The 18,009-nt window shown below is 37.2% G+C and overlaps 1 protein-coding gene across 1 annotated transcript in view; it reads left to right on the forward strand.

Annotated features, from left to right (window-relative positions):
• Positions 1-17,659, forward strand: part of LOC107562569 (protein O-GlcNAcase) — an 18,976-nt gene extending 1,317 nt beyond the window's left edge. Inside the window, exons 2-17 of the mRNA XM_016247224.1 lie at positions 3,174-3,225; positions 7,910-8,007; positions 8,598-8,728; positions 8,857-9,028; positions 11,195-11,293; positions 11,406-11,675; positions 11,951-12,037; positions 12,533-12,951; positions 13,094-13,268; positions 13,399-13,455; positions 14,260-14,345; positions 14,495-14,599; positions 14,911-15,002; positions 15,513-15,708; positions 15,826-15,982; positions 16,075-17,659. Of these exons, the coding sequence (XP_016102710.1) occupies positions 3,174-3,225; positions 7,910-8,007; positions 8,598-8,728; positions 8,857-9,028; positions 11,195-11,293; positions 11,406-11,675; positions 11,951-12,037; positions 12,533-12,951; positions 13,094-13,268; positions 13,399-13,455; positions 14,260-14,345; positions 14,495-14,599; positions 14,911-15,002; positions 15,513-15,708; positions 15,826-15,982; positions 16,075-16,211 (2,333 nt within the window). The 3' untranslated portion in view covers positions 16,212-17,659. The remainder of the gene's footprint in view (positions 1-3,173; positions 3,226-7,909; positions 8,008-8,597; positions 8,729-8,856; positions 9,029-11,194; positions 11,294-11,405; positions 11,676-11,950; positions 12,038-12,532; positions 12,952-13,093; positions 13,269-13,398; positions 13,456-14,259; positions 14,346-14,494; positions 14,600-14,910; positions 15,003-15,512; positions 15,709-15,825; positions 15,983-16,074) is intronic.
• Positions 17,660-18,009: the final 350 nt, after the last annotated feature.

Raw genomic sequence — 18,009 nt, forward strand, 5'->3', positions numbered from 1 at the left:
AATTCTTTAAAAATCCTACAATGTGATTTTCTGGATTTTTTTCCCTCATTTTGTCTCTCATAGTTGAGGTATACCTATGATGAAAATTACAGGCCTCTCTCATCTTTTTAAGTGGGAGAACTTGCACAATTGGTGGCTGACTAAATACTTTTTTGCCCCACTGTATATACTATGTAACAAATCTATGTCATCATTTATATCATTGCATATTGTGAACAATATTATCACCCAGCTCTCTATATAAAGTTAGATATTTAAGTATATCCAACTTTATCTGCATACATACATGCATACTCACATCAAGCGATATATATATATATATACTATTCAGAAAATTTTGACTGTTGCAAAATGTAAACTTTATTATCACTCAACTGTAATTTACTAAGTACAACTATAAAGCATGATGATATTAAGATAATAAACATTAACTGCCTTGACAAGTCACTGCCAGAGGTGGGTAGATTACTGACAAATTGTAATCCATTACTGATTCCAAACTGTAAAAAACTATTCCGTAAAATTAACGGTAAAAAACCGGCAGCTGTGGTTGCCGGAATGTTACCGTAAAAAATACGGTAGCAACATTTGAGGTTTTATGGTTTTGAATTAATTTCTCAGTTAAGTATCGTAATTTCATTAACTGATAGAGTGTTAATATACCAACTTATAAGTATGGAAATCTGTTTTGTACCTTTGTAATACACTGATAACCACCAAATGCAGGTGGTGATGAGAAAGTCACATGATGAACCAAAGCCCATCACAAGCAGCCTTTAAATAATAACATATAGAAGGTGCACAGTGTCATTCACACAAACACTAAACCCCATCATGGTAACACACATGAAACTGAAATAATGCAATAAACATTAATTTAACAACATTAGGTCTAACATACAACCCTAATATACAAAACTGATAAGAAAAAACTAAGAAGAAACATTTGACAAAAAAACATCAAATTTGAAATGTAACGCAGGGAATTCTGGGAATGTCAATTTACGGTTATTCACTGTAAATTATATGGTCTTTTTCCACTTCCAAAAACAGTATTCTACCGTAAAATTACATGTAAAGGGAAATTTACTGTCAACCATTTAAAAGGTTTTTACTGTAGCATTTTTACAGTCTTTTACCGCTAAATTCACGGTCATTTTTTAGTGCATGGCAAAACTTGTAGTTAGTGACATAATCCTTTACATTACACATTTTTAGGTAATATAATCAGAATACTTTTTGATTGCTTTTGACCTAACTAAAAAATAAATAGGATAATCTTGTACCATATTGATATAAAAATACAGAGGGTAAGAAAATATATTCCATTTATTGTTATTAACGACATAAAGTGCATTAAACATTACAGTACTTCAAGGTTTCCCAAACTGTAGTTTCGAAAGGAACTGCAGGGATTTGTGAGTTTGATGAAAAGCTAATAATTAATTTGATCATAAAAATGTAAAATCATTTATCAGTCACCCAGCGCTGGTCACTGCATATTTAGCATGCAAAAAACAGTATGCCAAAAGAGTACACTCTAAAAAATGCTGGGTTGTTTCAACCCAACTTTGCATCAAATATGGACTAACCCAACTTTTGGGTTAAAAATTTAATGTAAAAATTTAACCCAACAGTTGGGTTAGTCCATATTTGACCCAAAGTTAGGTTGAAACAACCCAGCATCTTTTAGAGTGTAATATGTCTGAATTCATACTATTCGAAAAGTGCCTGGATCACCTACTTACACCAAGATTCTGGAGCATCATGGGACAGGACTTGTGAATGGCAGTGAAGTGCTGCAACAGATGCTGGTTTGTCATGTGACAGTGAAAACATGATGAAGAACATCCAAATTTCAATTGTACTCCCCAGTCGTGAAGTTTAAGTTTGAAACCAAAATGAAGTTCCGTCACGAGACAATATGAGATTTTGTATGCAGCTTATTTGTATTGTGAAAAGCACTATACAAATAAAATGGACTTGTCTTGACTTGAATAACCGCATGTTAGTAAAGCCAGACTGCTGTTAAGTAAAAGATACACAGAGTTTCTCAATAGATTTTTTCATCCTGATGGCCAGAGCCATACATTCCATACATTCCATACAACAGCCTTCTATATAAATGTATTCTATACAAATTATTGATTTGTTATTGTTCACATACCAGTAACCAGTCATGCTATATACATAATTACTGAAGCAAATCAAGCATGAATATATGCGTGGTTTGTTTTTCCATCAGCATGGCAGCCAGCATGATAAATAATAACCAACCACTGTCTTACCTAATGCAGCAAAATCTAATCCTAGAATGCTAGAACAGCGTCAGTGCCAAATTCTATAAAGTTTTTGGAAGTTAAGATAGAAAATCCATTGGATGTGTCTTGTGAAGTTGTTTATCAGCTCTCAGTACAAGTTAGTTTGAGTTTATTGAGAGGACGGATGCATATTGTAAATGTGGATATGGATGTAACACGGATTGAACTTGTTTTTAATGCTACAATAATTGAATAAATATTAAATATATATTATATATAAATATATAACTTCATGACATTACATGAATTCTGTGTATTTAAATGTCTTACTAATTATTCTAAATGTTTTCTGCACAAGCAACCACAAAACAGTGCAGAATGTTTGCAGCAAAAAGTCTGTGCTTGCTTCAAAAATCTGTTTCTCATTGCAGCTTATTCTGGCCAAGAACTACCCACCTGACTAACATGTGAAATGATCAGCCATAAAGTATTCAGAGTGAATTCAAGTAGTACCATGGTAGTCTTCAGGAAAAAATGTACAGAAAACACAGCTAAATATGTGTATAAACAACTCTAAAAACGATGCAGTTTACTTGTTACAGAGTGCCTCAAACAAAGCTTTGATACATATAATCCTGCACTGCTTCCCAATGCCCACCCCTAGCGATGGATGGCCCTGATTGCTATTACATAACTGGTCCAGTATAGCATGAAAGCTCCAAGCCCATAATTCAGAGTCTGCCCAAAATCCGACTGTTTTGAGTGGGTTGCAGTGAAGAGGAGGTGGAAGAGAACAGAAATATTGAAGCTTTGTGATGGTTATGAAATGCTGCCTTGTGTAAATGGAGAACAAATCACGTGTGTGTCTGCATGTGTTACTGGTGTGATATATCTGTATATTGTACTCCTTAGGTTTCTATGGGAGACCCTGGTCAATGGAACAAAGGAAGGTGCTATTTCAGTGGTAAGTATGGGATGGGATGACGAGATTGCACATTATATGCATTTGTATCACTAAAGGGACACAACATATTATATATTAAATATCTGCAGTTATGTAATGTAACAAGGGATATTTATTTAGATCATGTTGGAAACATGGTGGTATCATAGCAGTACAGTAAAGCTGCCCAGGGGGCAGCACAGAGCAGCTGGTGCCTTGCAGAGGTGTGAAGCCGTGTAGGCAGAGAGACAAGTAGCCAAGTGGCTTTTTATGACTAATGACTGGACATTGGTGCCAGCATGACTCCACTGAGCCAGTTTCACACATTTTCATACATTAGCTGTGGTGAAATCAGTGGCAAGGAACAAGTCCATTTGGAATCAGAGCATGGGTGAAGTAGAAGAAAAGAGAGAAAGTATTATTATTATTTGCTATATTCTTAAAGGAATTGTTCACCCTAAAATGTCAATTTGCTGAACATGTGCTCACCCTCAAGCCATCTAAATGAGTTTGTTTCTTTATTGGAAAAGATTTAGAGAAATTTACCATTACAGTTAATGGGTGCCATAAGAATAAGAGTTCAACAGCTGATAAAAGCATCACAATGGTACACAAGTAAGTAATCCACACACAACTCCAGTCCATATTTGTCATAGGCGGAGCATGTGTAAGGCTGGGGAAGGCTAGGGGGAAAATGCCACTAAATTGGACGAAAATGCCCCTGCGCAAACAAATTACATCTATTACGTCTGTTGCTAACAAAATGAAAATGATTAAAAAGTGTCGATTACGGCATTAAATTAAGAACTGCTCATGTTGCACCGTATTTCATTTTACGCGTATTTACAGTGTTGAGCATTATAACCAATCACATGCGATTCTGTTGAGCTTAGGAAGGCATTGGCCAATCAGAGGCGTTCAGATGAATCATCGCTGAAACTCATCGGTTTTGAGTGCGCGAGCGTTCGCTGACTGAATTCCGCGTATTCTCTCACCATAAACAACAAAGAGCAGATATAGCCTAAGTACAACGTAAGAGATTCATTTCAAAGTGTAGACAGCTTCAGTGATTAAAACGATAGTTTTGTTTTTTGATGTCACTTTCTGTATAATTTATTCACTGTTTGAATAACCTTGGAAAGGAAACGTTTTATCAATTTCTAATGTTTTTATTAAACTGTAATCATGTTAAATACAAATTCAGTCCCATTAAACATATTTTATTAGCCTACATGACACCCATGTCTGGTTCTTTAAAAAGATGGGTTTATGATGTTTGTAGGCTAGTATAGTCATTCTTGAGAAGTGGGACAAAACAGGGTGCAAAATTGAAAAAATAAAACCTTGTACTCAGATAAATGAAACTACATTTATGTATCTTATATGTACTAAGCTACTGAGCTATGCTTTGATACAACCTTTTGTAACAAAATTAGCTTTTTTACCTTGGACTGTGTAATATAATTTCAGCTTCATCTTTAACAGCAATCAAGATGTTTTTAACATTTCAAAACACATTCTCGTGTTAGCAGACAGATTGCACTTTCACATGTGACCGACAATTCCACAACAAATATAAAATATCATAATGATATATTATCAAAATATTAAACTGACAGAGGTGACACATCTGACGGAGGTGACGAAAACCTGAATTTGTAATAATTTTAACTATCAAATACATTGAATCAGTCAATTACTGTATTAAAACAAACACAACAAACAGTGAGTATGTTATTGTTTATAAAGCTTTTATTCAAGAGTCACATTAGTGACAGCTGCCCCTCATATTCCCTGAGTTTATTACGCTTTATTGAACGTCTGACGGTGTTGACAAAAAGTGGGGACGCAGCTTTAAAATCTTATGAAACATGCATGTGTCATTAAAAAACAACCTTGCTTTGATAGGAGATATTATTAAGTGTTGCTTTTGATAAAACAAGCTCTTTATCATCATTAAAAACATTTTTTTATCCATTTTATTGCATATGAATGCTTGAACCCTTCTCTGTGGACACACTGTTTTAGATGTAGTGAGAGGACATTAAGAAACACACATTTGGTATAATAATGAGAAAATTAAATTGAAGGTGATAATTGTGTTAAATACATTCTATTATGAATCCCTCATGACATTTAAAATTGAAAATATTTTTATTTTTTAAAGCTAATAGCAGTTACCCTTGCTGGACCGGTTTTGTCCCACGTCTCAAGAATGACTGAGTTAATGGCTGCTTTTTGCCTTACCCTGGAGTTGGTTCACCCTCCGCCTATGATATTTGTAATACATAAATCCATCATTAGGGTGTTTTAGATGTTAATTGATGGATGGAGTCATGTGGATTAGTTGTGATGTTTTTATCATCTGTTTGTACTCTCATTCTCATGGCACCCATTCACTGCAGAGGATCCACTTGTGAGCAAGTGATGGAGTGTTACATTTCTCCAAATCTGTTTCAATGAACAAACAAGCTCGTCTACATCTTGGATGGATGGTGAGTAAATATCCAGAACATTTTCATCTTGGGGTGAACTTTTTGAGGTATCCCTGCTGAAAACACCATCTTTCCATGATGGTTCAGCCTGATTCAGTGCTGGTCTAGCTGTTTGCCATTATGGTTTCCAACAAAACTGAAGCTGTTGGTCAAGCTACTCTTCCTGGTTTATCTAGCTAAGAATCCTGGAGGGGACACCAACACATCAGCACTTAAAACAAGTATTTGCTGCTGTCCTGTATTGAGTCCCTGCTCCCATTCAGTCAGAAAGCAGTTTTCTCTCTCTCTGCTGCAGCACTAATGAACAAAGCTCACACTTTACTCAGTGAGCTGGCATTAACTAGTAGATTCGATCAGAAAAAATTAAGTTCTCTTCCCTTTAAGTTTGGTAAAGCAGATTTTCTTAAACTTGAAAAAAGATGAATAATAACTTGTGATTGATATATTCTTTCCCATTCTGAGACATCTTTAGAAACACATGGTATAAGACATACATACTATGTGAAAAATTACTGATTTGTATATATTTTTCAGCCTGTTCTGGTTGATGCCTTGGGTTGTGAGGTCTAAATCAGTAGAATTTACATTAATGTACAATGGCTCGGACATGACAGAAATTAAGAGTGTGTTGGAATCCATCTGCACAGGAAGAAAGGAGAGAAGCGAGAGAGTATCCTACCCACCCACACACACAAGTGAAAGAGGCACTGGTCCAAACTCAACCCTGGATAAAAAGATTAATAGTGCAGGCGAAAGAAGGGGAATGAGAATTTTTACACGCTTGATTGAGAGTGAAGCGATTGTGCTGATGCAGTAGATGAAGGGAGAGAAGGAGGAGAAAAGGGAAGTGAGGGAGGAAGAGGGAGAGAAAGAGTGAACGATAGATTTGTGCATTAGCATTTTAAATAGTTTGGAGAGGGAGAGACCCAAAATTAGCTTTGTGTGTGTGTGTGTGTGTGAGTGAGTGTGTGCACACGCTTGCTTGAGGTTAACCTTTGGGGAGGTTCTTTAATATTTTAACAAGCACTAGCCTCAATCTATTTAGGGAGTCTGCTTTTCTCCTGAGACGCACACACAGAAACACTCATTATATGGTAGGCAAGATGTAATATTTAATTTATAGTTAACTCAGTTTTTGTCTGAGATCTTGATTAAGATGGGAAGAAACCCATCCTCTGAAACAGTCATCTTACAGACCACAGTAGTCTAGAGTACTTGTCTTGTTGAGTTTTAGAAAATAAACTCCTATAACACTTTCAACACTAGTTTTCACGCTAGTTTATTTAATGTCCACTAGCAATGTCCAACTGTATATAGGCTAAACATCATGATTACCACTACAGTGCCAGTTTGCTTAGCAGATTTAAATAATATTTTTTACAATAATTTCGGCAAATGTACAACTTGATTCTACACTATGCATAATTCAAATATCTATATTTTAGTCATATTGATATTGTAATTCAGCTCTTTTATTTGATATTTTACATTATGGAATTTACTCCACATTGACATGTTGGTTACCAAGTATAATAACTTTTGATATTTTTAAAGGGAAAATTGCAAAAGGATTACTTCACTCATTATGTAGATTGTAAAATTGTTAATTAATCTGGGGCATGGATGCAGCAATAAAATCTTAAAGCCATTAAAAAATAAATAAATGCAAAAATAAATTATAAAAGCATGGTAAGAAGTTCTCAAGATTTCTTAATGTTTTAATTTGACCTTTACATCACAAAAGTTCCCATGGGACTTGAAAGTTCAAGTTAAATCTCTGTATTGGTAATAGTGCACATTTTGTGCAGTAATCATGATGTTCATTTAATATTTATTTAGAGGCCATTGTCATTGCCACCGAAATTATTATATTAAGAACAACACTCAAATATCACACTGCAGTTAAACCGTTTTTGTTCATAAATAGGTTGAAATTCATAGAGGGGCAGATCATTCACTTTTTTCCTCTGCAGAGGAATCGACCCTTTGTTGTTGTTAAACTCACACTCATTCCCTGCAGGACATGCGTCCCCTTATATTATTAATGATGCAAGATCAATGAATGTCTCTATTTTCTGCCTGTCTCTCTCTCTCTCTCTTTCTCCCTGCTGTGCCTTGTTCTCTTCTTACACAATATTCTCAAAACATGATTGAAAATCCACTGATATGATTTGTCTCTTAATGCACCTGTTCCCTATTGTCCCTTTCAGGATGCAGATGTGGAGTTTGAACACATATCTGTATGGTCCTAAAGATGATCTGAAGCACAGGTTACTGTGGAGGGAGGTTTATTCAGCAGAGGAAGAGGGTATGTGTATTTATTTATACCCAGTATTTAGATATTTCAGATTACAGTATATAGACACACTGGGTTAAAGTGTTTATTTAATCTGTCTATTTTAATTTAATTTACTGATCTTTGTATAACTAAAGGCTTTCATTATTTTTTATTATTACTGCCCCAAAAATATTAATATCTAGAAAACATAATCTGAGCAATCAGAATATAAATGCTTGGTCGTCTTAGCAGAGATTGTTAAAATGTATTTCTAAGAACAACATTTCTAAATGGCACCTAATCATATTATTATACAAACACAAATTATATTTTGCCATTATATGGCATTCAGTTATTGGTGTGAGCTGCTGCTGTGTGTTAGGCTTTCATATCTTAACCCAAATGCCTTTTTCAGATAATTAACTATATAAAATGATACATTTTTGCCTGCATTCAGTATAACAAATAACGACTCAGGAGTATTGTTCGAAAATAGTGTGATTCTCGTATGGTATTTGTGGCACCATTGTGGCACTATATTTCTGTGTTTTTAGGGCCGTATCACACCTGAAAACCTTTCATGTTTTCATTCTCTCTCCATTTTCTGTCACTGTCTCCAGCTCAGTTAACCGCTTTGGTGTGTGAGGCAGAGTCGAGGGGTCTGACATTTGTATACGCTCTTTCTCCGGGTCAGGATATCGTCTTCTCCAGCTCTTGTGACCTCACACTGCTTAAACGCAAACTCAGCCAAGTAAGCAAACTCACTTCATCTCCCTCTCATTTTAATGCGCTTCCTTGTGATCAAAGACACATTTGCACAACTGTTGTTCTGTTTGACTAATATGTGTTAGTTCATGAATGCCACTATTTCTCCACTAGGTGTCAGACCTGGGCTGTCAGGCTTTTGCCCTCCTATTTGATGACATTGATCACTCCATGTGCCAGTCAGATACAGAGGCCTTTTCCTCATTTGCTCATGCCCAGGTTACCGTGGCCAATGAGATCTTCCGTTTCCTGGGGGAACCACCTGTCTTCCTATTCTGTCCCACTGGTAAGCTAATACATAAATATGTCAAGCTTAGTTCATTACAGAGCAAAAATCAGTTTAATAAAGTGACACATTTACTAAATGTTACCTTAAAGGAATAGTTCAAACAAAAATGTAATTTGGCTTAAGATCTATTAACCCTCAGGCTATCCGAGATGTACAAGAGTTTGTTTCTTCCTAAGATTTGGAGAAATTTAGCATTCTGTCACTTGTTCACAAATGGATCCTCTGCAGTAAATGGGTGCCGCCAGAATGAGAGTCCAAACAGTGAGTCCAGTCCATCAATTAACATCTTGTGAAGTAAAAACTGTGTTTGTAAGAAACAAATAATTCATTGAGGCATTTAACTTTAAACTATAGATTCTGGCCAAAATATCCATAATCTATACTAATCCCCTTTTGTCCTCTCACATCAAAATTCACCAACATGTTTGTTTAGAACAGTTTTGTATGGTTTTTTCGCTTGTGAGCAGTGCTTGATCTCTGCATATTTACTAGACTTGAGGAAGCAATGATTTGAAGTTAAAAATGCATTAAAGGGGTCATATGATGCGATTTAAATTTTTCCTTTCTCTTTGGAGTGTTACAAGCTCTTGGTGCATAAAGAAGATCTGTAAAGTTGCAAAGACTAAAGTCTCAAATCCAAAGAGATATTCTTTATAAAAGTTCAGAGTCAGCCACACCTACCTAAAACGGCTCGTTCTAACACGCCCCCACATCTCTACCTCACTATGTGGGAAGATTTGCATAACGCCGCCCAAATGTTCACGCAAAGAAAGAAGGTGTAACTTTTATTCTTGCTGTAGTATTGTTGACGCTGCAGCCATGTCGTGAAGACGCTGTGTGCTTCGTTGTGAAAGCGAAACTACTTTGTTTGGTCTTCCAAAAGAGGACGATATCCACTTCTGGTCTTCCAAAAGAGGACGATATCCGCTTCGTCATGCCTGGAGCTGATCCGTGCTGGTTGCTGAGGATATACATCAACTTTCACCGTGGACGAAGCGGAGTCCAGCCCGGGGTCGTCACATGTGGTTGTCGCTCATTCGTCGGATCTGCCGGGCGCGCCGTTCTCGACCCCGCCGCCTCAGCTCACTCTAGCCCGGCCTCAGCTCACTCTATCCCGGTCTCAGCGCACGCTAAGCTGGGGCTTCCCTTCACGCTAGGCTGCTGTGTTTTTCGTTGTGAAAGCTAAACTACTTTGTTTGGCATTCCAAAAGAGGACACGACTACAAATCAGTGGTTAAGTTGTATTTACAACACTGTTCCAGAACAGTTTAACCCAAATATTCAGATGTGTGCAGCGCATTTTATGGAGGACTGTTTCCTGATCCTGCTAGAGTAGACTACAATGCCGGCTGTTCTAACTCACAGACTGTAAGTAAGTTTTTTATATTTAAAGAATTTGCCGCTGACGATTCAAACGTGAGTTTTTTGGGCAGTGTAGATTATCACTTGTTGTTTGTCATTTCTCCGATCACAAACGCAGACATGGTTTTATGTTTATGAGGCGCGATGCAACGCGTAAAAAGACAATATAAGTCATTATAATCCGTAATTATGTCCCCACTGGATGCAACAAATGCCTCGTTTGTAATGGGTTTTCATGTTTTTGAATCATCACTCCGGCCGGGACACGGCATCACAGTATGGTAAAAATCAACGTGTTTCAAAAAGGCGGGGCATAGAGGAGAAACAATAATGTGCATTATGTGGAAATTAATGTGTTTTTTTTTTTACTTTAAACCGCATAAACACATTTCATTACACCAAATAGACCAAATAATGTTCTTTTTAGCAGCATCATATGACCCCTTTAATGATGGACTTGTTTAATACAAACACACAACTTTTACTTTACAAGACATTATTTGATGGACTGGAGTTGCATAGATTACTTGTGGATTCTTGTGATGCTTTTATCAGCTGTTTGGACTCTCATTCTGACGGCACCCATTCACTGCAGAGGATCCATTGGTGAGCAAGTGATGTAATGCAATAATGGAAAACTTCTCCAAATCTGTTTCAATGAAGAAATAAATTTATCTACATTTTGGATGATCTGACACTACCCATCTTCAAACCTCATTGTCATTCTCTGTGCCTTTTCTTACATTGTTCTCTAATTCTTTCCCCCAAACAGTACTGTGTTGTTATTTCTTTTCTCTCTAGAGTACTGTAGTTCTCTGTGCACTCCTAGCGTGTCAAAGTCTGCCTACCTGCTGACAATTGGGGAGGATCTTCTCCCTGGCATCTCTGTCATCTGGACCGGTGAGATACATTTTCAGTGTGTCCTTAAAGAATTCACACTCACTAAGTGTCAGTTTGTTACAGAAACCAAACTTCTAACATTCACATATTTGGTCACATTATTCTCCTATAGGAAATAAGGTGATATCACGGGAACTAAGTCCTGAATCACTAGCTGAGGTTCAGTCGGTGCTTCGAAGGCCACCCCTCATTTGGGACAACCTTCATGCTAATGATTATGACTCCCGACGTGTCTTCCTGGGGCCTTTTAAGGGCCGCCCCCCTGGACTCAGGGCCCATCTGAGGGGTCTGCTGCTAAATCCAAACTGCGAATTTGAAGCCAATTTCATCCCTCTGCATACCCTGGGAAGCTGGTATAAAGAAGGAAAGGAGGAGGGGAAAGGTGAGAGCAGAATGGAGGATAGAGCGGCTTAAATATTGTAGTATGGATGTAGATATGTTAAGATTATGAGATTGATTCCCAGGGCATGCAAAATCTGATCAAATGTATATCTTGAATGGAATGTAAGTTGTTTTGTATAAAAGCATCTGCTACTGTAAATTCATTAATGTAAAAACATAGAGCGTTTAAACATTGAATGAACAAACATACAGAAGCACTCAATAGGAGTATAAAGAAATATTCTGCCCCTTGCTGACCTAGTATAACCTCTGTAGGTAATGAAGAGGCCTATAGTGTGGATAGAGCGTTGTCATCTGCCTTGCAAGACTGGATGAAGGAGCTCAGCCTTCCTCTGCAGCCTGGTAAAGCATCCTAAAACGTCTATTTAAAAAAAAAAACTCAAATTTACTTGTAAATTTGAAAAGTGATTTATGTACAGTAAATATATGAAAATTTGAATTTGTTATTTCATAAAATTTAATAATGACTGAAAACATTTTTATTAACATTCTATTATTTTATGAACATTTTTAGTGCTATTTATAGGAATTAGTCATATTTGTAACTAGCTTTTATTTTTTAGTTTTCTTTTAGTTTAAATTTTAGTAATGTTATTTGCTTTTGTCTTTTATTAGTTGTATTGTATTTTGTTTATATATATATATATTTCTTTTGAGCTTTAATTTCTGTTTATTATTTATTTCACTAATTTTGGTACATAAACTTATTTTATTTCAGCTAATTTTCTTGAGTTTTAATTGATTATTAACTGATTATTGATTATTGTCACAAATAATCTGTTGTAAGTGCTGACATGAATCGGCTTTTGTCCAATTATTGCTCACTGTTTCTTTTAGGACGTCAAGTGAGGCCAACAGACCTCAAGCCCTTAATGCTCTCTGTTAAATCAAAGTCATCCGATAGCTCAGACAATCAACGTGGAGCCCAGCCCAAATGTCCCATAACCTCTTCCCGGAGCACAGGGGCTCTTGCTAGCGATGAAATCCCAGCAGACCCTCTTATGGGCCAGGATCTGAAAGCTGGGGAGGACCAGGTCTCCAGGAGCTTCAGCCATGAAAAGACCTCTAGAAGGGGATTGTGTTCTGGGAGGGTTCCTCTCAGCGAGGTCCAGGTCCAGTTGCTTGTAGGGCTGTACTACCTGCCTCATGAACATGGACCACCTGCTCAGAATCTGCTGCAGGACCTCACATGGCTGAAAGCCAACTGTCACTGCGTCAGTGTCAATGGCAATGGCAAGAAGGCCTTGCCACAGAAGGTGAAAAGATCCTTATTCACTATTAATTCACTTGTCATTTGATTTGTTTATAATAAAGTTGATGATATTGAGATTATAGTAATGATTCATCATGAAAGTGGTATTTGGTTGAGGTTTTTGTTGTTCATTTTTGCTCTCTCAGGTAGAGGAATGGCGGGACCGTGCGGGCCGTTTCCTGGCTGCGTGTGATGATGTGGCTTTACTGCATGGTGCTGTTGTGAACAGCATCAATAGGGCTGTTCTCTATGACCTTTACCCTTACATCTGGGACTTGAGAAACACCCTGCTGGTGGCCAAGGCTTTCATCTGCTGGCTAGGTGAGAGAGACAGTAGGGATGATTTGATCTCGATGATCTTGTCTTGTCATGTAGGCCTTTTCCCCTCATGTGATAAATAAAATTGAGGAACCCATCTCCCATCTTCTCACAAGCATATTTCCTTACACAGAAGGGCGTATACTGAGTGAAGGTTCTCCACTAGGCTCCTGGAAGAACTGCTTCCACTGTGAGTGTCAAACATACATCCTATACACTGTAGCATATTCATTTCTTCATATTTAGTTTTCTGAAGTCTATACTAGCTTTGTGTGAAGAAAAAGAAAGAAATGTAGAAATGTTCAGAAATGTTGTGCTGTGCTGCAGCTCTCAAATCTGATTCATGTTAGTTTACACTGCTTTTCAAATGACTGTTTTTAGTAAGATTTTTTAAAAAGAAATTAAATAAATACTTCTATTTAGCAGGGGTGCATAAAATTTATCAAAAGTGACAATGTTGCAAACCATTATTTCTGTCCAACATTCTATTCAATAAAGAGTTTTGGAAAACAAACCTTTATGATTAAGCAGCATAGCTGTTTTTAACATTGATAATAATATAAAAATGTTTTTTGAGCACCAAATGAGGATATCATAGCTTTGCAATCACAGGCATAAATTAGATTTGCAGATATATGAAAACAGGAAAAAAAGTGATTGTAATTTGTAATAACGTTTCACAATATTGCTGTTTTTATTTTATATCAAATAAATGCAGCCTTAGTGACCAATTCAAAAATATTTAAAAAATTACCAACTCCAAGCTGTTGAACAGTAGTGTATTCAAACAGTAGTATGTTCAAATATGGTTAATCAAAAATATGGCACATCAAAAAATGTCACATTAGTGTCAAACACATTAAAATCTGTCTTGTAACCAACTGAAATATGACACATTTGAATGTGTTCACAGTTAAGTAACACAAAATGATTTGTTTAAACCTACTGGTTCCTGCAGTGGATTGGCACTCTTGATGTTTGGAATTGTTCACAGGGTGTGGGGCTTCTTCAGGGGCGGAGCTCCATGGCGTGGAGGCGGAACCATGGGTGTTTAAAGGAGGACTATCTGGAGAGGTGCAGGTAAGAATGATATAATTAATGATTCAGTTACAAATGGCATTAGATTAGGTTAAAGGGCCAGATTGATTTGTTGCAGTTTTTTCACAGTCTGCTTGATCTTTTCCTGTCTTGTTCTTGTTTTGTCTGCCTCTGGTGTTGGTGTGAATCAGATGCTTCTGCCTGTGGGGACCAGCACTGAGTTGTTCAGTCACCCTCCCCCTCTGTTCCCCACCTCTCGACTTTATAATATACGGCCATTCCAGCAAAAAGACAAGGTGACTCAAGCACACTTGGTAACCAATTGACTCAATAGCCTTGTCCACACTTGCGGTCTTTGCACTTGACCACTTGACTACTTATATGAGACTAGTGCTCCGGAGTGGTATTTGAGATAGTGTGGATTTAGTGTGCGTTAAGGGCACTGCGCACTGGCGTTTTTAAGACCTGGGACAGTCTTGCGCACTTACTTCCTGTCGCGCGCACACGCTCTCAAGTGGCCAAGACCGCAAGTGTGGGTATTTGGACAAGGGGAATCTCATTACCCATTTCTGACTCTTCTCATTGTTTTTTCCCCCCACAACTCTAGGTGGAGCTGTACCGAATGGTGCGTCAGTTGCATCAGAGGGGTAAAGGGAGCCAGGATGCTGCCATCTCCCATCCAGATTTCATTGGGGACAGGCAAGAATTGCTCTCAAGCATATCACAGCCCCTATATAAAATGTTCTGACTTTTATTGTTCAGTAGATGCTTCTATCTGAGCACAAACTATATCTTCTCATTGTCACTGATTCCTGAGATAAAGTGACAGTAAAGACATTTATGTTACAAAAAAAAAAAGTGACACTGAAGACTGGAATAATGGCTGCTGAACAATCAGACCTGCCATTACAGGAATACATTTCATTAAAAAATATATTAAAATGAAATATGAATTAAAAATTGTAACAATATTTCACAATATTGCTGTTTTTACTAATAAATGCAGCCTTGGCAGACGTTTTTCTAAAACATTAAAAAACTGTATCAACCCCAAACATTTGAATGGTACTGTATATAAAGGGAGAACACATTCTTTAAGAAAATACAAGAAAAACAGGAGGTTGTACTAAAATGTAATTCCTTAATGTTTTGCAGTCCTGAGGTATATGAGAAATATCAGCCTCTTTCTGGTGTGTGTTTGTGTTTCAGGTGTCTGGGTGCGTCTCTGGCCTTGTGCCCAGAGTACAGCTTGGTTCTGGAGGATGAACTGGGTGTATGTGGGTGCGCTGTGGGTATTCTGGATGTCCGCTCCTTTGCCAAACGATATCAGGCCACCTGGCTACCTGCTATGAGGGACAAATATCCTTCACGCCCCCATGGAGCGAGTGGACATACTGCAACAAAGGTAAGAGTTAAAGCTAAACACACAACCACACTTATTATGCAGTATTCTTAAAATGGTGCAATAGTAACATCTAATCCTGACATGGCTTGAATTGCACTTTCTCCTCCAAATCCCTAGGAGGCGCTGGTGTATTTCCATGAAGAACAGGACTATCCAGACTCCCTGCTGTATCATTTCCCATCTCGGCTCAGGCTTGAGGCTCTTCCTGAACTGGTGGATTGTAGCGTCAGTCGTAGCCTCCTCACAGCCCTGCTAACGGCTCTCAAAGCTAACGGTGAACAAACGCTGATTTTAAGCATGTTTCCAGACTGGCTGATAATATCATTGATATTAGCCTTGAGCATTTCCTTTCTCTTTCTTCCTCAGGTTCACAGGGTGTTTTTTGCGAGGTCCAGCCTATAGATGGATTACGGATGGAATTTTTGACAAAGCTGGGATTTCTGGAAATCCTCCGTGGAGAAGCACGGCCTAGAGAAGGTGTAGTTTTGGGGAGGCTGTTATAAGCAAATATCCAAAACACACAGGATCCAGCTGAAAGAAAATCAGATTTCAAATGAACATGTTGCCATGTTTGAGGCTGGAGCTGTGGTTATAGTTGTGCTTAGGAAGTGCTTTGGTGAAGCATTAAGGTCTATTCCCCCCACACCCCCGAAATAAATAAATAAACGAAATGCATTTTGCATGCCAAAATCAAATCCAAGATCAGATGAAAATAAATATATTGTACTATGATGATCTGGAATTTTTGAAGGCTTTTTATGCATTTGCATTTCAGAGAATAACAAAAATTTGGCATCAGATTGATTGCTATTTGTTTTGTTTGTTAAAATATTTTGTTTGTGAATATTTTATTTATAATAGTACAAGCCACAATAAAATGTAGGAAACGTAGGTTTATGGTATGTGTTTACACTGAAAGTAGTTGTGGGACTATCAGAGATTGTCTGTAGGCACTTTTTGTGACTATTTTAAAATTTCTTGCCATTTAGTCACATTGGACTTAGTGTGAACAGGCTTTTAGGCTTTATGGTCAAAGTTGGGGGCTTTGTGAAAAAACATTAGGGACAAAATGAGAACTTAATAGTGATCACTTGTTTACAGCTTCATCTTCGTTAATCAGCATTCAGCTTGCTTTCTCTGAGCTCTTTTATTGGTTCAGCGGTTGGGGATGCTAAAACTTGCTGTTTTTTATTGAGAGTGTCTGTGTTGCAGCTATGGATGGATGTAGGAGCAAAAAGCACAATGTTTCTCTTTTGTATTCAGCGCACACACACACAAACTTCCCCTAGCCAGTCATGGTCAGGCTCACAAAGCAGACTTCTGAATATTGTCATGTACTAGACATGAAATAGCTCCTCCAGTGTGCTGAAGGGACCCTGACCTCCCAAGACTGATGAATCATGGTGCATCTCGCAGGGCTTTTTATAGTTCTTTCTTTGAATGAACTCTCTTTTTCTCTCACACATACTCACTAATCTTCTGAGAGAGTCTCAATTATTGTTAGCTCTAGCCTTCTCTCTTTGTCCCTTCACACACACACACACACACACACACTGTATGCACGTCTGTCCACACATTCAATAATATGCCTTCTGATCTTTAACCAATAGCCTTTTTTAATCGCCATGGCAATCATAAAAGAAACATAATAAATTAAATCAGCTTTTTTGCACCATTGATTTGATATTGTTTGATATAATCTCACTGATTTGAGATTATTTGCTAGTTTTTGTACATTTATGGTTAAAGACATTTGATTTTGCATGCTAACTTTACTTTTCATCCATTTTAGAGCACTTTCACTATTTCTGCAGGTTTTAATGTTGGAATTGTGATATGCACACTGAAAGGTCTCAGCTTAGATAGTAATATTTAATGTTAAATTGTTTGCATTGAATGTTTTTAAGGATTATGGTACAGTACAACTGCAGTTTTTGTAATAATGGAATAAAACGTGTTTACAGCATCATTAAACCCTTTCCTTTCTCGCAAAAGGTCTCCTTTTTGTTTATGTGTATGTATGGTCCATAAGTATTTACATTATATTAATTTCATGACTTTAGTAATTTCTGATATACACATCAGAACGCTACTGTTTATTATATACACACTACAGATCAAAAGTCTGTGGTTGATACGTTTTTTAATGTTTTGGCTGCATTTATTTGATTAAAAAAACAAGAGTATTTTTAAATATTAATACAATGATTTTTTTTCTATTTTAATGTATTAAAATACAAATGATTCCTTTTGATGTCAGCAGAATTTTCAATCCAGTACTCACTCAGAAACATTTATGTT

Source organism: Sinocyclocheilus grahami, unplaced genomic scaffold (assembly GCF_001515645.1).
Source record: "Sinocyclocheilus grahami isolate Dianchi unplaced genomic scaffold, SAMN03320097.WGS_v1.1 scaffold24.1, whole genome shotgun sequence".
NCBI classification, from domain to species: domain Eukaryota; kingdom Metazoa; phylum Chordata; class Actinopteri; order Cypriniformes; family Cyprinidae; genus Sinocyclocheilus; species Sinocyclocheilus grahami.